The following is a 21,041-nucleotide window of genomic DNA, read 5'->3' on the forward strand; positions in this document are numbered from 1 at the left end:
AATTGGAACAGAAAAAAAAAGATCAGCAGCGAGGTCCATAAAACAGATGAAGGTAATTAAAATGTATCTTACAAGAGATCTAGAAAGTTCCTATTTCAAAAATAGTTGAAATGCCAAGAACTCAAATGAGAAGTAAACAATAATGTATTAAGAATTCAGCAACATAAATGAACTCTGAGGACATGATGCTCGGTGAAATTGGCCACTCACAAATGGACAAATACACTGACTATATATATACATACATCATATATATATATATATATGTATATATATATATATATATGCATACACACAAGTACACACCAGTTCTTCTTTATCCATTCATTTGTTGACAGACACTTAGGTTGTTTCCACATCCTGGCTGGTGTGAATGATGTTGCAATGAACATAGGGGTGCAGATATCTCTTTGAGATATTTATTTAATTTCCTTGGGAAATACACCCACAAGTAGGATTGCTGGATCATATGGCAGTTCTTTGTTTAAATTTTGATACTGTTTTCCATTGTGGGTGCAATGATTTATGAACTAAACTTGTCAATGAGTGAATAAGCAAGTGCCTGGATCAAATAGCTTATGTGGACCCAGTCCAGAGAAGGCCTTTAAATTATTCTGTTCTGTAATACTGTCCTGGAGACCCAAAAAGATGATGATGGGAAAGTATAGCAGAGTGCCACAGAAGTGACAGACACTACAAGAAACACATGGAAAAAGCACCACTATATACTAAAGGTCACTATTGCCTGAAAAACACAATCTTTAAGACCAATTCTAATGTTTGTCATTTTCTCTCTCATCATCTAAATATCTTCTAGATAGTCAGTCTTCTAGATAAATGTCCCTGGAAAGGCATTTAAATACATACATATATATATATATATATATATATATTTATATTTATATAAATCTTATTTTGACTTTAAAATGCTCTAATAATACTGAGGAATCAATAACTTAATTTGGCTCACTCACTATTTCAATCCCTAAAAGTGTATAGGCTAGATCCTATTGGATAGGAGAGGGGGACAGATGAGACTTGGAATAGTTTCTCTGACAAAAGACAAAGTAAATGGGGGATGTTTTCTTTGTTTGGAAATAAGTGCTAGTATTAAATTTTTGAACTGAATTTGTATTTTCTATTAAATTTTTGTACTTAAATTTGATTTACCATTGTTTTAATGGATTGTGCTTTCTGTGTCTTCTCTAAGAAATCTTTGCTTGTCTCAAAATAGTACTTCACTGCCTAAAGATGTATACCTACAATGTGCAAAACATACAGTGCTTTATGCTAATTATATCTCAATAAAACTGAAAACAAAATGTCATATCATTTGTGGCTGACTTTTAAGCATATAAGCACCCAAATAATCACATTTGGATAAAACCCTGCAAATACATAGGCCAAAGTGTTAACAGCAATGATTATCTCTGTGGTTGCAGGCCATTTTTGTAGTTTCCAATTTCTTGCATGTTTCAAACTCTTTAAAGAAGTAATTTTAAAGGGAGCAATATATTACTTCCATCACTAGAAGGAAGGGTAAGTGGACATTGGAAGTCCACTGGAGATCTTGGAAGCACAGTTATGATTCTAAAATTTACATACACAAGTGCAGGTCCAAAACTTACTGATCTGGTCTTGTTTCCCGAAACTCCGAGAAGGAGATGCCTTCAAGGGCTGCCCAGGTGTCCTCAGGCTGCGTGACTGAGCCCTGGGCTGGCGGGGACAGGTCCATGCAGTGGTGCAGCACAGGCAGGGCACACACCCAAAAGTCAACCTTTTTGTCCATGCACATTTGGCACAGGTTTACCAAGGACACTCGCCAGCTAGAAAGGGAACAGAAATCCCACATGAGTCCATTCTCTGTGACAGTGGGAGAGACAAAGATTCAGAGAGGCTTGTGATCTACAAAAGGTGCCCGGTGTCAGAGCTGCAGCTTGAACACAGGTCGTCTGGCAACAGTAAATCTACATGTGAAGCAACTTTTTACATGTAAGTGGGGAGCCTATAAATAATACATGCCATGTTCCTTACAATCACAAAACGTGCATGTTTCTCAAGACCTGGAAACACATGTACATTTGCCAGCATTTCTTTTCTCTTTCAAAATGATCAGGATTTAACTGGGTGTTTAAAATTTGTAAAACCAGGAGGGAAGTGTCCATTAAGGCTGGCTGCTCAGAGAAGTATATATTATTCTTGAGTTCAATTCAAACAGCTGTAGAAAAAAGACCTGGGATTCAACAGAGGGTTCTGGGGAGGCACCTCCACCCAGTGAACTTAAATGCATTCAGGATATGATGCAGCCTCCACACTACCAGTGCTCCCAGCCCAGTGCAACGGGCATGGTGGTGACTCCTGGACTGGGAACAGTGGTGGCAGAGGCCACGGGGAGGTCATTCATGATGGTTCCACACTAGCTTCATTGTCTTACCATGACACCCACCTCCCCTCAAATACAGGCCCACCGAGCTGAGACATGATACACTGTAAAGCTGCTCAAAAGCAAATATTCAATAGAATGTGTAATAAAATGAAACATAGTACATAGACCAGAAAAAGGCTAGTGGTATAAACACTAAAATGACAACAGTGAGTGGTAAAATTACGAGTGGTTTTTATTTCTTGTACGTTTTCATCCATTCTATGACAAATACTTATTTTTATAATCAGATAAAAACCATTAGAGAGCTAGGAAATCTTTACATAGACACACACAATACCTCTGAGATGTTTCAAGGATGTCTTTCAGGTCCTTGGGAAAGGTGCCTAGTGAATTGGTGTCCAAGCAGAGGAGGTGACAGAGTGAGGCCAGGTCATTTTCCAATAAGAGAAAGTCGAATTTTTCCACTAAGAAAAGGACAATCATGCCCATTCCCAATTTACTCTTCACTGGGTAGTCTTCAGGCAGAGGGTCCCCACTGGTTTCCAGAAATGGTGCCATTTTCTTTGTCACACACTCCCACAGGTGCTTCCTCACCTGGTCCCAGGAGAAAAGGAAAACACATAACCATGGCGTTGAACCCACCAGAGGTGTCAGGACCTGCCTGTCAGCCGAGCAGGGGCCTGATGAATGAGGAGCAGGAAAATCTCTGGGGAGGAGTCGCCCTCCACCTGCCTCCTGACTAAACCCTGAGCATCCCCTTGCCCTGGGACTTTGGGAGGTGCCACAAGTGGTATGTCCAGAGGCCTCAGCATGCTGGAGAGGATCTCAGGTGGGGGTTCTGAGCCTTATAAGGGTTCACATGGCTCTAAGTCTGTCTCAAAAATGCCTAAGCTATACCACTGAGCAGGTGGAGATACAGTGAAGGAAGGTTCCAACCTTCTTTCCACTCTGCCCCAGGAGAGATAAGAAGGTGGGACCAGTGGCAGAGCTGGGTCTAGGTGAACAGGTAAAAACTTCCTAGGAAGAAGAAAAAACTGGAGTGAACAGAGAATTCCCTAGACGGGGCACAAGGAGAAAGGGGACTGAAATAGCCTGACCCTATCCACCAGTGTATTAAAAAGCAGACATCACTTTGCAGATAAAGGTCCATCTAGTCAAAGCTATGGTTTTTTCAGTAGTCATGTGTGAATTTGAGAGTTGGACCATAAAGGAAGATGAGTGCAGAAGAAGTAATGTTTTCGAACTGTGGTGCAGAAAAAGACTTTTGAGAGTTCCTTGAACAGCAAGGAGATCAAACCAGTCAACCCCAAAGGAAATCAATATTTCTGAATATTCATTGGGAGGACTGATGCTGAAGCTAAAGCTTCAATACTTTGGCCATCTGATGCAAAGAGCTGACTTATTGGAAAAGACCCTGGTGCTGGGAAAGATTGAGGGCAGGAAGAGAAGGGGGGGCACAGAGGATGAGATAGTTGGATGGCATCATCGATTCAATGGACATGACTTTGAGCAAACTCTGGGACATAGTGAAGGACAGGGATGCCTGGTGTGCTGCAGTCCATGGGGTCGCAAAGAGTCAGACATGACTGAGCGACTGAACAACAACAACAATCCACCTGGTTCACTGAGTCTAGGGGTCATCTGGACACTAGGAGGTGGAGTGGTGCTGAGTACCCAGGTGGTAGAAAAGAGAGCTATCACTGACACCCCTGAGACATGGTACCTCCTCTTTGTAGCGCAGAGCACTCCATGGCTGTTCTTCTCCTTCATAAGTCATGGGTACAAGAATGACAGAATAAAACTGCTGGAACTGGGTGAAAAAGTTCTTTAAATTGATGGCATTCCAGGTCTCAAGGATGCTGAAGATGCTGTCCAACATGACTGCAGCTGCGATCTGCTTCCCTTTCATCAAGTCTTTCCTTGTACCATCTGTTATATAATTCATCAATTTCTTAAGTGTCCCAGGGGGCTTCATACAAATTATATCATCGTACTGATGCCAGTCTAAGAGTAAAGAGAATATTATACTTAAGGGCATCGAAACGTGCTAGACCTTAACACTCTACCCTGGAAGGTTGACCAGAAAAAATAAGATGAAGGTGCCAAAAATGGAAGAAAGGAAAATTACAGAATGTGGTAAACAGAAGGCAGCCAGCACTCACTCACCCTGGTACCCAGCCACAAATGAGCAATGTGGGGCCTGACCCTGGAGGTAGCACAGATGTTTAGGACGAGTAACCTAGACACTCCACAGTGAATTGAGTGAGGCCCAAGCTCACACCATTCATCTGCCCTGAGAATACTGAAATCATGTCCTTGTTGAACTAGACAGCTCAACCATTTGGTACATTAGTTCCTTAGAAAATGACCACATGGAAGTAAAAAATTACATACTGAAACTTCATGACTCACTAGGAATTGTGCACCATTTTGGTATGTTACTTGGTGCAAGAGCTCCTTTCCTCTGTCCTGGGAACCATGGTGCCCACTCCACGAAGGATGGTACAGGTCACACAGCAGACAAAACAGCATTCAACATGGGGCAAGGGTTGAACTCATAGCTGCTCTTATAACCAGCTGAAACGATATGCGTGCAGACCTAGAAAACCCAGGAAAATCAACTGCCAAATAATTAGAAGGCAAAGAGACCAGTGAGACACCAGAGGCAACACAGGTGCATAAACATAGCCATGAAAATCAGAAAGTTGAGCCTCTAGATAGGCCTCCTGATGCTTGTTGCCCAGGCTGTTGTCTTTGCTGGAAGTCCCTGCTCACCCATCCCTGTCCCATCCAGCCCTGTCTGGCAATAACTAGGAATCACTGTTTGGATCTGACCTCAGGCGTCAGCTCCTGTGGAAGCATTCCCTGCTCCCTGTGCCCCTCACAAGTGGGGGACACAATGGCTCTCTCTGTTTTATAAAAACTTTCTTCCAGAGAAAAGGTGAGTGAGAGATGATGGTCTAGGCCAGTGCCATGGAGATTGTGAGAGTGCCAGATTGTGAGAGTGCCAGTCAGTGTCCTGGGCTCAGGACACCCTCAACGCCAGGACAGTGGGGCAGGGAGGGACATTATGGTCTTGGTCTCAAGACTCTACTAGAAGAATAAAATATTTAAGCTCCAACCTCCTAGAGAAAAGAGAAAGAAAATTTAAAAGTTAGAAAAAGTACAAAAAATAACAAGGAAACAAACTAGACAGAAAAGACATGATAATTAGTCAAAAGTGAGTCTCCCATTGACAGTCACAATCCATGCCAATGGGCTAAATTCCTTAAAATATGATCATATTGAGAATTTCCCTGGTTGTACAATGGTTAGGACTCCCCACTTCCACTGCAGGGACAAGGTTTTGATCCAAGGTCTAGGAACTAAGATCCCATAAGCCACACAGCAGTGGAGGGGGGTGGGGGTGGGGGTGTGGGGGGGTGGGGGGGGAATGATCAGACTGAATGGGAAAGAAAAGAAAACAAACCAACAAAAGTCCAGCAAAACAGGGATGTGGCTGGAACAGCTGAATCTGAGAGAAAACAGCGGAGTTGGGAACAAAAGCAAAGATGTTGAGGGTGGGGTGAGGAATGCAGACACAGCAGAGTCAGTTTCAGGCAAAACACAGCACAAGGCAAAAGACACTGGAACAGACAGAGTGCCAGTGACGGCTGTCTCTGCCACCAGCACACACTTCTGCCCTCTGGTCTCCCTGCATCACGAGGCAGAGCCCAGAATCTCCATTCTGCCTGCCTTGCAACAGTGGCTTCTACCAATAAGAGTGCTCACAGGAGACTTAGAAGGAGGAAGAGGGGAGGGAAGACATCTCTCTGTTTATTGGGATTAATGAAAACTACATGTATTTAACATAGATAAACCACCATCGCACCAAATGGAGTAAATTACAAAACTTTTCTCAATCAACATAATTCTACTGCCTTCCAGACACTCCGTACAAAGCACCTACATGGATGATGAGGGGCTGGGGCACTTCCCCACCTGGGCTCAAGAAGTGACCTCCAGACCCTCAGAACCCACCAGAGTCCGTCCCTGGCCTTCCTAGCCCTTCTATCAGTTACTATGACTCACCTCCTAGCTGCTTCAAACTCCTGACTTAACCTAACCGATCTAGTTATCATCTCCCAGAGAGCTCTAAGGTCAGCCTACCAACAGGACATCTAAATAGAAGAGCCTATACCAAGAAGTAACCAAGGTGCCTGAGGGCCTTTGCAGCAAGGAAGGAAAAGCTCTAACACTCATATTCTTTTAAGCTTGCAAAATATAATCATTGAAAAACACTATTTAAAACAATATCATGCTTAAGAAAGTATCTGAAAATAAAATTGCTTGGAAATTCTGAGTTACTCTCCAACTTAAAAATCTGTTTAATGAAACAGCTTATATAACTCAATATTTTTAAAAAGCCAATCAAAAAATGGGAGAAGACTAAAAAGACACTTATCCAAAGAAGACATACAGATGGCTAACATGCACATGAAAAGAAGCTCATCATCACTAATTATTAGAGAAATGCAAATCAAAACTACAATACTACAATAAGGCATCACCACACACTGATCAGAATGGACATCATCCAAAAGACTACAAATACCAAATTCTGGAGAGGGTGTGGAGCAAAGGGAACCCTCCTATGCTATTGAAGGGAATGTAAATTGGTACAGCCACCTTGGAAAACAGTATGGAGTTTCCTCAATAAAAGTAAAAATAGAGCTACAATATGATTCAGCAATCACAACAATCCCACTCCTGGGTGTATATCCAAAAAAGATGAAAACTCTATTTCGAAAAAAAAAACACGCCTCTCCGTGTTCATTGTAGCATTATTTACAATAGCCAAGACATGAAAGGAAACTAAGTGCCCATCAGCAGATGGATAAAGAAGACATGGCATATATACACGAGGGACTGTTACTCAGCAATCAGCAAAGAAAAAATATTGCCATGTGCAGCAACTGGACAAGCAACTCCTGCAGCTCAATTCCAGAAAATTAAACAACCCAATCAAAAAATGAGCCAAAGAACTAAATAGACATCTCTCCAAATAGGACATACAGATGGCTAACAAACACAAGAAAAGATGCTCAACATCACTCATTATCAGAGAAATGCAAATCAAAACCACTATGAGGTACCATTTCACACCAGTCAGAATGGCTGCAATCCAAAAGTCTACAAGCAATAAATGCTGGAGAGGGTGTGGAGAAAAGGGAACCCTCTTACACTGTTGGTGGAAATGCAAACTAGTACAGCCACTATGGAGAACAGTGTGGAGATTCCTTTAAAAGCTGAAAATAGAACTGCCTTATGACCCAGCAATCCCACTGCTGGGCATACACACCGAGGAAACCAGAATTGAAAGAGACACGTGTACCCCAATGTTCATCACAGCACTGTTTATAATAGCCAGGACATGGAAGCAACCTATATGCCCATCAGCAGATGAATGGATAAGAAAGGGGTGGTACATATACACAATGGAGTATTACTCAGCCATTAAAAAGAATACATTTGAATCAGTTCTAATGAGGTGGATGAAACTGGAGCCTATTATACAGAGTGAAGTAAGCCAGAAAGAAAAACACCAATACAGTATACTAACGCATATATATGGAATTTAGAAAGATGGTAACAATAACCCTGTATGCGAGACAACAAAAGAGACACAGATGTATAGAACAGTCTTTTGGACTCTGTGGGAGAGGGAGAGGGTGGGATGATTTGGGAGAATGGCATTGAAACACATATAATATCATATAAGAAACTAATTGCCAGTCCAGGTTTGATGCAGGATACAGGATGCTTGGGGCTAGTGCACTGGGACGACCCAGAGGGATGGTATGGGGAGGGAGGTAGGAGGGGGATTCAGGATGGGGAACACGGGTACACCCGTGGCAGATTCATGTTGATGTATGGCAAAACCAATACAATATTGTAAAGTAAAAAAAAAAAAGAAAACATCCAGATGTGGTTAGCCATTGTCCAGGAAATAAAATAAATTCCTAAAAAGGATAAAGGACACACTAGACTTACTCTTTCACTTCACATTAGGGAGAGACATTTATGGAGCACTTACTGTATGCTTGACATTTTATGAGGAAATTTTCATGTATTGTATCATGAAATGACTTTTCATTGCCTTTTGAATAAAATCATAACTTCTTCTTAAAAAAAAAGAAAAAGAAAATAAACATAGAAATAAAATAAATATATTTTGCTTAAAATAAATTAAATTAAATTGATTAATAAAATAAATAAATAAAAATAAAACATAGAAAATAAAGATTTACTGTATAGCACAGGGAACTATATTCAATATCTTGTAATAAGCTGTAATGGGAAAGAATCTTTTATATATATATATCATATATATGAATCTGATATATATCATATATATATGTGTATAAAACTGAACCAGTTTGCTGTTGCCCAAAAGTAACACAAAAATTAAAATACGCTTCAATAAAAGAGAGAAAAAATGAAAAAGGGAAGGAATAAAGAGGGAGAGAAAATCTTTTTAATGGACTTTAAAATGACTGCTTCTGTTTAAAGAAAAAAAAAAGAAATCTATCTGATTTGACAGCTTAAGTAGCAGGATCCAACCAGGTAAATCTGAAGTGACTATGGCAGTGCTTCTTAAGTAAGAGCAAATGGGACCTGCCATCCCAAGTCACTACCATGTCTTCTGCAAAGACTAGATCAACACCAGCTCTTGTCTAATGAGGGGTCATCTCAAGTACGGAAAGAGCCAGTTTGGATCATCCAGGAAGTGGAAGGACGGACTCTGGGATCGGCTCACAAAGAAGAGAGTCTTGCAAAGGCAGTCGAGTCAACACTTGGGTACATTTAAGAAGAGGGCATGACTCTTAGTTTCTTCTCTGTCTCTGGGCCAGTTCAAAATAATCAAGCTCCTGTCCCATTGACCTTTACTGCAACAGAGATCCCAGCCACGGGCAGCATCAATGGAAAATACCCTTCCAGATGACTCCAAACCCAGCCATCAAGTCACTCCCAGCTTTCAGTCCTGCCTAGCTGAGGCCCCAGACATCAGAGAGCAGAATCCAGCCAGCCCTGCTGTGCTCCATCCAAACTACTAACCCACAGAAGTAATGAATATAATAAAACTGCTTTATGCACCCCAAAAAAACAAATAAACAAAATAAAGCACCTGGTCTTGGTGACAGACTGACACATCTCTCTCAAAAGCTGACAGATCAATCTTTTTAAACAAAGATTTTAATTTTAATCTGGGCTTCCCAGATAGCTCAGTTGGTAAAGAATCTGCCTGCAATGCAGGAGACCCTGGTTCGATTCCTGGGTAGGGAAGATTCCCTGGAGAAGGGATAAGTTACCCACTCCAATACTCTTGGGCTTCCCTTGTGGCTTAGCTGGTAAAGAATCTGCCTGCAATGCGAGAGACCTGGGTTCAATCCCTGGGTTGGAAAGACCCCGTGGACAAGGGAAAGGCTACTCATTCCAGTATTCTGGCCTGGAAAATTCCAGGGACTATACAGTCCATGGGGTCACAAAGAGTCAGACACGACAGTGATTTTCATTCATTATCATTAATTTTAATGTAATAAATATAGGTACAGTTTTTGAGTCTACAAAATTGATTATCCATACTTTCTGAGGATACATGTGATGTTTATGACAGACCAGGAATTCAGCTACAAAGAAGATCTGAGAAGTTCCTAAAAGTAGAACCCATATAGACTCTCTATATACAACACATGCCATGTATGGACACACAAAACACACACACAAGTACCACACACACAGTGCATACAAGGAGGGGAAAAGATCACAGAGAAAAGAATTAGATACAGACAAGAATAGAAAGAGAAAAGGAGAATAAGGGTATAAAAAGTAAATAGAAGAGTGACAGGGAGAAGGCAATGGCACCCCACTCCAGTACTCTTGCCTGGGAAATCCCATGGACGGAGGAGCCTGGCAGGCTACAGTCCATGGGGTCGTGAAGAGTCGGACACGACTGAGCGACTTGACTTTCACTTTTCCCTTTCATGCATTGGAGAAGGAAATGGCAACCCACTTCAGTATTCTTGCCTGGAGAATCCCAGGGACGGGAGCCTGGTGGGCTGCCATCTGTGGGGTGGCATAGAGTCAGACACGACTGACGTGACTTAGCAGCAGCAGCAGAAGAGCGACAATGATGACAGACAGCAGCGAGTAGTGGATCTGGCCCACCACTTGATAGCTTCTGATGGATGTCTTATTCACAGTTGTCATTTGAAAACCTGGAAAGGTCTTCTGTCCTGCCTGGCAGCCCTGCTTCCCATGCCCTTGCCCCTGCTCCGTGCTGCCTCTCCATGCCCCAGTCCCCTCACTTCTTAGCGGATCCACCCTCTCTCCTTTCCCTTAGAAAACATCCACTACCTTGTTTACTCTTGTGAGTGGTTAAGCTAAACTGATCAGAAAAATGCTTTCAAGCTCAGGTTTAGGAAACATAGAGCCAGGAGGTAGGGCAGGGCTAATGCCAAGCAAAGAGGACCCACAGAGGTCAAGGAAAGCCTTTGTTCCCCAGGAAGGAAGGTCCAGCCTCAGAGGCTGATTGATCAAGAGTCCAGACTTCGGCTTACCTCCAGAGTCCAGAAGGGAAGACTTTACTCGCAGACAGCGGTTCACGTACTCGCCTTTCTTCTGCTGACTTGTGTAGATGAACTCATACTCCTCAGAGTTCTTGCCTTTGCAGATGATGTACTTGTAAGGAATGGGTTTATCCACGTGCTGCTTGGAAATGGTGGTGCTGCCTTCAATGAGGGACCCGTTCTCATGTAAATCTCTGTGAATAAACAGGACAGCAGTGAGTTATCTGAAAATCCTCTCCCAGAAATTTTCATTCTTCTCAAACACAACATGGGGTGCAGACCCAAAGCTGTAAATATATGCTGACTGAGAGCATGCTTCTAGAACAAGGCTTGGTTTCCACACAGAGACATAAAGAAGACCAAGATGAAGTATGACAAAGAATTGCATTATAAGGAAGAGGTTTTTTTAATATTCATCTCCCAGAGCTTCTAACAATTAACCAGCTTGATCAAAATTATGATTTCAATATATTTCAAAGACTGAACGTTCTATCCATTTCCTTATGGGCCAACTGGGATATACTCACTTGCTGTAGTGCATCTCGCAAACATTATGACTCCATGCAGGTTCCCCAAATTCTTTTCCACCCCTGACAAATACTTTGTGTTGATGGGGGTTGAATTCAAAATGTTTAGAAATAATTGCATGGAAGTACACCATGATTCCTTCCATGGAGCTCAGCAGGCTGGGGAAGATCACAGAAGAAAACACTGATTAGATCTGGTCTCTCTACTCCCTGCCCACACACACATGCAGGCACACATGTGCACACACAATCTTGTTTCTGGGCATGCACTAACACACACCCTAGCAAAGTGCAAGAGAGCCCACACTTCAGATAGACTGCCCACCATGTGGGTCCCCTTGGCTCTCCCTCTATGGTGGAGGAGGACAGTGGGCACAGGGTGGGGTGATCTCTGCTCAGCTCCAAAGAGGGGGGGTGGGAGGGGGTGACTGAGTACTCTGGGGCATGACTGTCTCTCTCCTGACTTCTGTAAGGCCCAGGCTGCCTCTGGGAGACCTCAGGGACTGTGTAATAGCAGAATTTCAACTGAGTAAGGAATTGGGACAGATGCCCCTCCCCTGCCTACCTTCTGAGCATTGCCCTTTGCCCTGAGAATCAACAAAAAGGCAGCCTGGGAATCTCCTCTGGGGTGGCATGGCCCTTTCCAGCCCCAGTGCTGGGTGGGGGCCAGGCCTGCACTTTCCTGAGCCAGTTGCACCCACCTCTCCTTAGCTCGCTGTGTGCTCTGGTTCCTTTGCTCCTTCTCATTTTTCACAGGGGCTGCATTATTTCCGTTATTCCCCTCTGGCCTCTTCAGGTCCTTTGGCTTGGCTTTCTCATTTTCACCTGTTTTCCCTCCAGGAAGAGCTGTCTGGTCCTTGGTTGCAATTTCCTGGAACAGGCACCCAAACCCCAACCTTTAGACCAGGCTCCATGCTTGCTCCCAACATAGGACGCTTGTCACAATTGCCAGACTGGTCACATCCCTTCCCTGCTCAGAACCTTTAAACGGCTTCTGGTCCACCCACCACAGGGGAGCCTTGGACTCCTTGGAGCCAACCTTGTCAACTCCAGCCCCAACCCAGGCCTCTCTTCCCTTCATCTGCTCTTGGGAGAAGCAGATTTCCTGCTGCCCCCTAAACAAGCCCACCACACTCTCCCTTGGGGCCTTTGCATGTCCCCAGATAGGCACGTGGCTTGCCTGTCACTCTTTCAGTTCTCCTTGGAGAGGCCCTGACTGGCACCCACCTCAGTCCCTTGCCCTACTTCTCTCCAGGGAAGTTCACACAGTCTGGCTTTGCATGTCTTTCTCCCCACTAGAATGTGAGCTCCCAAAGGCAGAAACTGGTCTCATTCATGGCTATATCCCCAGCACCTAACACATATTCACCAAATGATTAAGCTGCGGAAGGAATGGGACTAAAAGGAGCAGCCCATGGGATGGACAGCAAGGATGGGGAGGGTGTCCTGGAGAGGCGACCAGGCAGGCATGAGACGCTTTACCTGGCGGTGGTTTCGGGAAGCAGGGACGCTTGTGGGTGGCTCCTTCATTTCCTCAGTCTTATCTTTAACATCTTTCCCAACTCCTTTCACTGAAACAGCTGACTCAGCTGCAGCATCACTTGCCTGGAAGAAATAAAGCTCCAAAACATCAGGGCCAAAATGACAAAATGCACAGGGAAACTTGAACTCAATGGCATAAGGGTCAGCCTCTGCCACCAGCCCAGGAACAGGGGTCAGCAGCTCAGGGTAGAGGGATAGCCCCTCCCACAGCCCCCCTCCCAAGAAGCGAGTCCCAGTGGACTCCCTTCCCAGACAGTGAAGTGTTGTCAGAACTGCACTGCACAGCAAGGTGTTGAGACATGGCAGGCCAATCCTGGGCATCAAATTCACCCCAGAGGCAGGAGCCCTGGCCAGCTGCCTGATGGTCTGCAGATCTTTTCTGGGCTTGGAGGTGTCCACCTTGGCTCAGGCAGCAGGAGCTCCTGGGCAGTATCCTTCTCCCTAGGAGAGCCTTCACTGGCAGAAGTGGGGAGATCTTCACCCTTGAAGGGGCTCAGGGAGTGGTGGTCATTCCCTTCTGGGAGGGCTCCTGCCAGAGTCTGGTCCTGAGGTGCCGGGCTGCTCAGAGACTCAGCACCCATGGCTGCTTCTGCCTCTCCTGCAGCCTCACCTTGCAGAGGGTGCCCCATAGCCTCCAGGGGTATTTTGCCCACACTTGGAGGCTTGCCTGACTGGTGAGTGGGTCTACACTGCTGAGCTGGGCTTTGGCATGGAGCTGTGTCCTGAAGCCCAGGGTTTGCAAGAGAACTCAGACTACAGGGCTCCAATGAGGATGGGGACAAGGAATCCAGCTCTGCAGATGTGGAAGCATTCTTCCAATTCCTTTTCTTCCTTTTACTCCTTCTACGCCGCTAAACAGAAAAAGAGACACTCATTTTGTTTCTCAGGTTTTCTGTACTCTCACCAAAGTTTTCCTTCAATTTCCTTTCAATTTCTGAAATACATCAAGTGTAGCTCAACCAAACCACTAAGAGTGTTAACACCCTTGGTAGAGAGGCCAGAGGTCCCCAAACAGCAGGAGGAAATAAACTGCAAGTGGCAAACATTTATTTTTTTCCTTCTCTACACAAAATTAAAGCAAGTTTCTTTTAATTCTGGGTTGTCATGGCGACACCTGGATCAGCCTGAACTTTATCTCAAACTTTGAGCTAACCTAATGCATTTTTCTTATGAAAATAATTCCTTCAACTATGTTAGTGAACTACATATTTGCTTGGAAATCTGCCTTTCTTCCAGATTCATGTCAACTGTGTTATGGCCTGGGATGATTCACCTAGTGCCAATGCTATCTAAAAATCTGTGTTGCGGGTGAGGGGCCTGGTGCAATTATCTCAGTTTTGAGGCATTTCTTTAATTAGCAGCTTTGCTAACAGGTATAAAAATCCTTGCTAAAAACTAGCAAGGAGGTCACTCTTTCTGCCCCCTTCTGATGTCTATGTCAGAAGCTTTCTCTCTTTTTATACTTTAATAAAACTTTACTACACAAAAGCGCTGAGTGATCAAGCCTCGTCTCTGGCCACAGATCGAATTCCTCTCCTCTGGAGGCCACAAATCACAGTGTCATTCACAGTTTGCACAGGCAGTCTTTCACCACCTTACATATATCTGCCATTCCTCTCTCTTGGAAAGAAAGAAACTGAGCACAAAGTGAATGGGGGTGGTGAACAGAGTTGAGGGACAAGTGGGGAGCAGTGATGGTCACACACTTTGCTTTGCCCAATCCAAGCTGAAACCCTCATGTGGAATACCTTCCAATGGGAGGGCCCTATAAAGATGGCTTTCAAATGTTAGAAAGTATGCACAGGCCCAACATGTTACACTCTTACATGGTGTGTATTACAGACAAAATAGAGATGCAAAAATGAGCAGAAGGCTAAGTTGTTCCTTCCTGCACTTTCACTGGCATGTTATACCTCTGCCTGCAGATCCTCACTCAAAGGCAAGAATCCTCAGCTTCAGAATCAGAGACAAGCTTGTAGAAGCAGTTGTGGCAGGCCCCTGCGAGGACCCCAAGGGGCTGGATGCCCTGCATGCATGGGGATCCTGCTTTGCTGCAAATATTGATTAGTTCATTAAGTGCCAGTAACCTGTGACCCTCCCTGCCACTGAAGCCCAGTGTAGGCCCAGAGCTTAGTGTCTTGCCCCTTGCCTGGACTCAGTCCTCGGGAGAGGGAGATTGAAGACCTTGGGGTTTATTTGCACGTGGGGTGGGGCAGCCTGGTTCTGGGTCAGCTTCCAGATTTTCTCCAAAAAACCTGACCAAACTTCCAGCCCATCTGCTTGAAACAAGCAACACAGCCCATAGACTGCCCTGAATGGCAATTTCCCAGTCTGACATCGACACCAGCTAACACTGTGGTAGAAAGAAGCTTAAGCAAGATCATTCAAGGTGGTCACATCCCCAACTTCCAGGGCATATAGATCGCTGAAGATCTTGCCAACATACTGATGGTGACTCAGCACATCTGGGGGAATTTCAGGTTCTGCATTTCCATGGTGCTGCTGCCAGTCCAGGCTTGCTCTGAGAGCTAACGCCAAGCAGCTCCCCAACCCTGGCACCCGACTCATCTGACAGGTCTGGGGGCCTAGGCACCAGCATCTCCATTAGCTTTCCTGGTGGTCCTGACATGCAGCCTCACTAGGAACCACAGGTCAGACGAGCAAGAAGCTGTGTGCAGACCCCAAGGCCCCAAGCCCTTTGCAGAATCTCCTCCTTTTTGAGTGTGAGGCTGGCTTAAATTAAGTCACTTAGTTCCATGCTGATTTAACAAAAGGAACCTGGAACTCTGTCCTAAGCACAAGGAATAAGAAAGTAAGACATGTTCCTCCCCCACAAACCTGATGTTTAATTGGATAAAAAGACTAAAAACAAATGGTTTTAGCATACTGGAAGGACTGGGAGGCTTCCCAAAGAAGAGGTTCAGGTTGAGTCCAAAAGTCATTGAGAGCCAATAAGGTAGTTTCATGCAGTCAGCAAAGATTTCCGGGACCTGTGCATCTAAACATGGCCACAGCCATGGGCTGCCTTCTAGGTTGACCTGCCCACCCAGAATCAAAGCTTATGCTTGGCCAGAAGACCCTGCGTGGCTGGCCCTCACTGTCTGTCAACCTCATCCCACCCTAGTCCTGCCCTGGCCTCCAGCATCAATCCTGTTTTTACCTTCTGTACTTTAGGATGTTTTGGCATTTGGGGGGACCTTGCTCATCCTGGAGAGACTGCCCCTCCCAGGGTTACTAATACCCAGAGAGAGGTGGTGACTCCCCACAAGCACATCTTTCATCTGCCAATCAACCAACACGGAGCTCCTCCCTGCACCCACCGCCCACCTCCTTTATCAAACTCTCCTTCCAAGCCAACATTTCCAGCTCCAAATCACCACAGGGCAATCTAGACTACCCTACACCCCAAAGTCCACCAAGAGCATTCACATTAGCCAATTCTGAACCTCCTCAAACCTGCCTGCCCTGCCCCACAAGGCAGGCTCAGGGCCACTTTCTCCCCTTGCTCCTTCTATCTCCCCTGCTGCCCTTCAGACATGGCCCCTCCTCCTGGGAGCTGTAACCCTGGCCTCTCCAGTCATCACTAGTCACACAATCAGGGCGCCTCCGGCTTCAGGTTCCCTCTCTCCCCAGACACCTCCGTCACTTTGTCCTCTACCCCACACCCCTTGGCAGACCACCTGGGCACCCCCGGTAGGAAAGTAAACCTTCGCAGCCCTGTACTTGCTTTATTTCCTTCTGTAGCAACCATCAACTAAACATGCCTTTTATTTTCTCTTCCCTCCAGGAAGGAAGTCTCTGTTTTCTTCACTGCTACATCCACAGTGTCTAGAACAATCCCTGAGCACTGGTAGGTACCTAAATGCTTCTATCTCATTATATAAATTCCTCAGAAAGTCGTCTCTCCCTGCAGCACCACCATGTTCCCTCTGCCACTGGGACTCCCATCCTCCTCAGTTGGGTCTCTCTATGATCAGATCCAAGAACAAAGGGTTCTGACTTCTGATTCACAATTTCTGTTTCGCCTCTTTGCCTCACTTTCTTCTCTTCTCTCTATTCGACTATGCTTTTTATAAACTGCTTCAAAATACTTAGAATAAGGTCTAGATTTTGTACAGGCAATTAGTTATCTCAGCGTACATCTGGTAACTTAGTTCTCTTAACACACGTCTATGGGGCTGCTTGATGGCCCGCCCTCCTCACAGATTTACAGGCAGGTCTGGGATGTTGGCAGATCTCAAACTACTGGCACGCTTGCCATAACAAAGCTTGAGGCTAAAGTTTAAAGTTTCCCTTGACAAAAGTCAAGTTTATATAGGCATGTTACATAGTTATGTATTCCTAATTATTGTGGTCTGTCATTTTGACCTCATTAGTAAGGAATATGTACACTAAAACTAAACATTACTGATTGGGAATGCACACAGACATGCAACCCGACCTCTGGGTATGGGCAGTGGATGGAGGCTGTTAGGAGGAGACCCCAAAAGTTCTGCTGATGTCCATGTTGACGATGGATGGTAGGGTATGAGTATTCACTTAGTTAACCCTGCATCTGTTATAAATACCCTTAAAGGTGGGTGTGATATTTAATTAGGGCTTCCCTAGTGGCTCAGTAGTAAAGAATCTGCCTGTCAATGCAGGAGAAATAGGAGACACAGGTTTGATCCTTGGGTCAGAAAGATCCCCTGGAGAAGGAAATAGCAACCCACTCTGGTATTCTTGCCTGGGAAATCCCATGAACAGAGGAGCCTATTGGGTTAAAGTCCATGAGGTTCCAAAAGAATTGGACACAACTTAGTGACTAAACAACAACAATTAAAACTTTTAATTAAAACTTTTAAATGAGTTTGGGGGGAGGAGCCAAGATGGCGGAGGAATAGGACGGGGAGAACACTTTATCCCCCACAAATTCATCAAAAGAGCATTTAAAAGCCGAGTAAATTCCACAGAACAACTTCTGAATGCCGGCAGAGGACATCAGGCACCCAGAAAAGCAACCCAAGTCTTCAAAAGGAGGTAGGAAAAAATATAAAAGACAAAAAAAAGAGACAAAAGAGGGAGGGACGGAGTTCCGTCCCGGGAAGGGAGTCTTAAAAAGAGAGAAGTTTCCAAACATCAGGAAACCTTCTCACTGCCAAATCTGTGCCGAGCTTTGGAAGCACAGAGGGCAACATAACAGGGAGAAAAAATAAATAAACAATTAAAACTCGCAGATTGCGAGCCCTAAGGTAACTCCCCCAGCGGAGAAGCAGTGCAGATGCCTACACACACCATTAGCAAGCGGGGGCTGGGCAGGGAGGCGCGGTGCGGGCTGCATCGCTTAGAGTTAAGGACCTGGCCTGAATACCCTGAGCGCTGTCTGAGTGAAATAATCTGGGCTAGCAAACCAGACTGTGGGATATCTACCACGCGAAAAGCCAGCCCTAACCTAAGACACCGCCAGGCCCGCGCACGGAACAAAGGACTGAACAGAGATAGCCGGCTGCAGACCTTCCCCCTCCAGTGACACGCAGCCAGAGCCAGAGGGGGCAATCGCAGCCCCAGAGAGACATTATCTATAAAACTGTAAGCAGGCTTCTTTGCTAACTAAAACTTCTTGGGGGTCTGGACGGTCAACATCTCCCTGAGAAGGTGCGCCAGTTGTACCCCTAGATAACCAAGCGGCGGGGAGGCGATAAGTCACAGCAATCGCGCTCGCTAAACACCTCATCACCTGAGCTGCTCGGACCTGGGAAGGGCACAAAACACAGGCCCAACCGAGTCTGTGCCTCTGAGGACTACCCAAGTGCCTGAACCTGAGCGGCTTGGACCTGGGAGGTGCAGGCAGCCCAGGGCCGGCCACGGATGGTTCCCGGCGGAGCAACCTAGAGCCTGAGCATTGTGGGCAGGGAGGCTACACGCGCCCTGAGCGGGGGCAGACCCAGTGTGGCTGAGGCACTGCGAGCACACGCCAGTGTTACTTGTTTGCAGCATCCCTCCCTCCCTCCCCACAGCGCAACTGAACAAGTGAGCCTAAAAAGAAAAAAAAAAAAAAGTGTCCTCCACCGTCCCCTTTGTGTCAGGGCGGAAACCAGACACCGAAGAGTCCAGCAAACAGAAAAAGCTATAACAGAGGGAACCGCCTTGGAAGCTACAGGCAATAGATTAAAACCCTGTGGTTACTACCGACTACATAGGAAGGGGCCTATAGATCTTGAGAAATTAAAGTCGGACCAAGGAACTAGCCAAAAATGAGCTGAACCCATAATACTCACAACAAAACCAGAGAAAGTCCTTGATATATTTTTACTATTTTTACGATCATTCTTTCTTCCTTTTTTTTTTTAAATTTTTAAAAAAAATTTTAAGTCCTTTAATTTTCACTTTTATAACCTATTACTTTGCAAAAAAAAAAAAAAAAAAAGACCCTATTTTTTTTTCTTTTCTTCAGCAAACTTCATATATATATTTTTAATAATTTTTTGACCCTTTTTTCCCCCCTTCTTCTTTTCTTTAACATTGTATTTTTGAAATTCCAAACTCTACTCTAGATTTTTAATTTTAGCTTTTTGGTATCTGTTATCAATTTTGTACCTATAGTTTTTTTTATAATTTCTGTGACTTTTTTTCCCTCTGTTTCTTTCTCTTCTTCTTTTATATAACATTGTATATCTGAAATTCCAAACTCTACTCTAGATTTTTAATTTATGCTTTTTGGTATTTGATATCAATTTTGTACCTGTGTTTTCTTTATAATTTTTGTGACATTGTTTGTTTTTGTTTGTTTGTTTGTTTTTCTCTCCTTATTTTTCTTCTTCTTTTTTTTAACATTGTATTTTTGAAATTCCAAACTCTAGATTTTTAACTTTTGCTTTTTGGTATTAGTTATCAATTTTGTACCTATATTTTCTTTATAATTTTCGCGACCTTGTTTGTTTTTGTTTGTTCGTTTTTTTCCCTCTTTCTTTTCCTTCTTCTTTTGTTTAACATCATATTTTTAAAATTCCAAACTCTACTCTAGATTTTTAATTTTTGCTTTTATGTATTTGTTACCAATTTTGTACCTTTAAGAACCCAATCTTCAGTACCCATTTATCACTAGGGAGCAAGATTACTGGCTTAACTGCTCTCTCTCCCTTTGGACTCTCCTTTTTCTCCACCAGGTCGCCTGTGTCTCCTCCCTAACCCCTCTCTACTCTACCCAACTCTGTGAATTTCTGTGTGTTCCAGACAGTGGAGAAAACTTAGGGAACTGATTACTGGCTGGACCTGTCTCCCTCCTTTTCATTACCCCCTTTTATCCTCTGGCCACCTCTGTCTCCTTCCTCCATCTTCTCTTCTCTGTATAACTCCGTGAACATCTCTGAGCAGTCCAGTTGTGGAGTGCGCATAAGGAAGTGATTATTGCCTAGCCCACTCTCTCCACTATTGATTCCACCTCATCTCATTCGGGTCACCTCTAACTCCCTCCTCCCTCTTCTCTTCTCCATGTAACGCTGTGGACCTCTCTGGGTGACCCTCACGGTAGAGAAACTTTTCATCTTTAACGTAGATGTTTTATCAATGGTGCTGTATAGAAGGAGAAGTTTTGAAACTACTGTAAAAATAAGACCAATAACTGGAAGCAGGAGGCTTAAATCCAAACCCTGACTCCAAGGAACTCCTGACTCCAAGGAACATTAATTGACAGGAGCTCATCAAACGCCTCCATACCGACACTGAAACCAAGCACCACACAAGGGCCAACAAGTTTCAGGGCAAGACATACCAAGCAAATTCTCCAACAACAAAGGAACACAGCCCTGAGCTTCAAGATACAGGCTGTCCAAAGTCACCCCAAAACCATAGACATCTCATAACTCATTACTGGACACTTCATTGCACTCCAGAGAGAAGAAATACAGCTCCACCCACCAGAACACCAACACAAGCTTCCCTAACCAGGAAACTTTGACAAGCCACCTGTACAAACCCACACACAGCGAGGAAACGCCA

At 44.5% G+C, this 21,041-nt stretch overlaps 1 protein-coding gene across 1 annotated transcript in view; it reads right to left on the reverse strand.

Moving 5' to 3' along the window:
• The window catches only part of LOC133232783 (E3 ubiquitin-protein ligase RNF213-like), a 129,217-nt gene that overhangs the window by 87,098 nt on the left and 21,078 nt on the right, over positions 1-21,041 (reverse strand). The window contains 7 exon segments of the mRNA XM_061392638.1: positions 1,629-1,826; positions 2,724-2,980; positions 4,110-4,390; positions 10,987-11,189; positions 11,523-11,681; positions 12,224-12,393; positions 13,005-13,127. Of these exon segments, the coding sequence (XP_061248622.1) occupies positions 1,629-1,826; positions 2,724-2,980; positions 4,110-4,390; positions 10,987-11,189; positions 11,523-11,681; positions 12,224-12,393; positions 13,005-13,127 (1,391 nt within the window).

The sequence above is a fragment of the Bos javanicus genome, chromosome 19 (genome assembly GCF_032452875.1).
Source record: "Bos javanicus breed banteng chromosome 19, ARS-OSU_banteng_1.0, whole genome shotgun sequence".
NCBI classification, from domain to species: domain Eukaryota; kingdom Metazoa; phylum Chordata; class Mammalia; order Artiodactyla; family Bovidae; genus Bos; species Bos javanicus.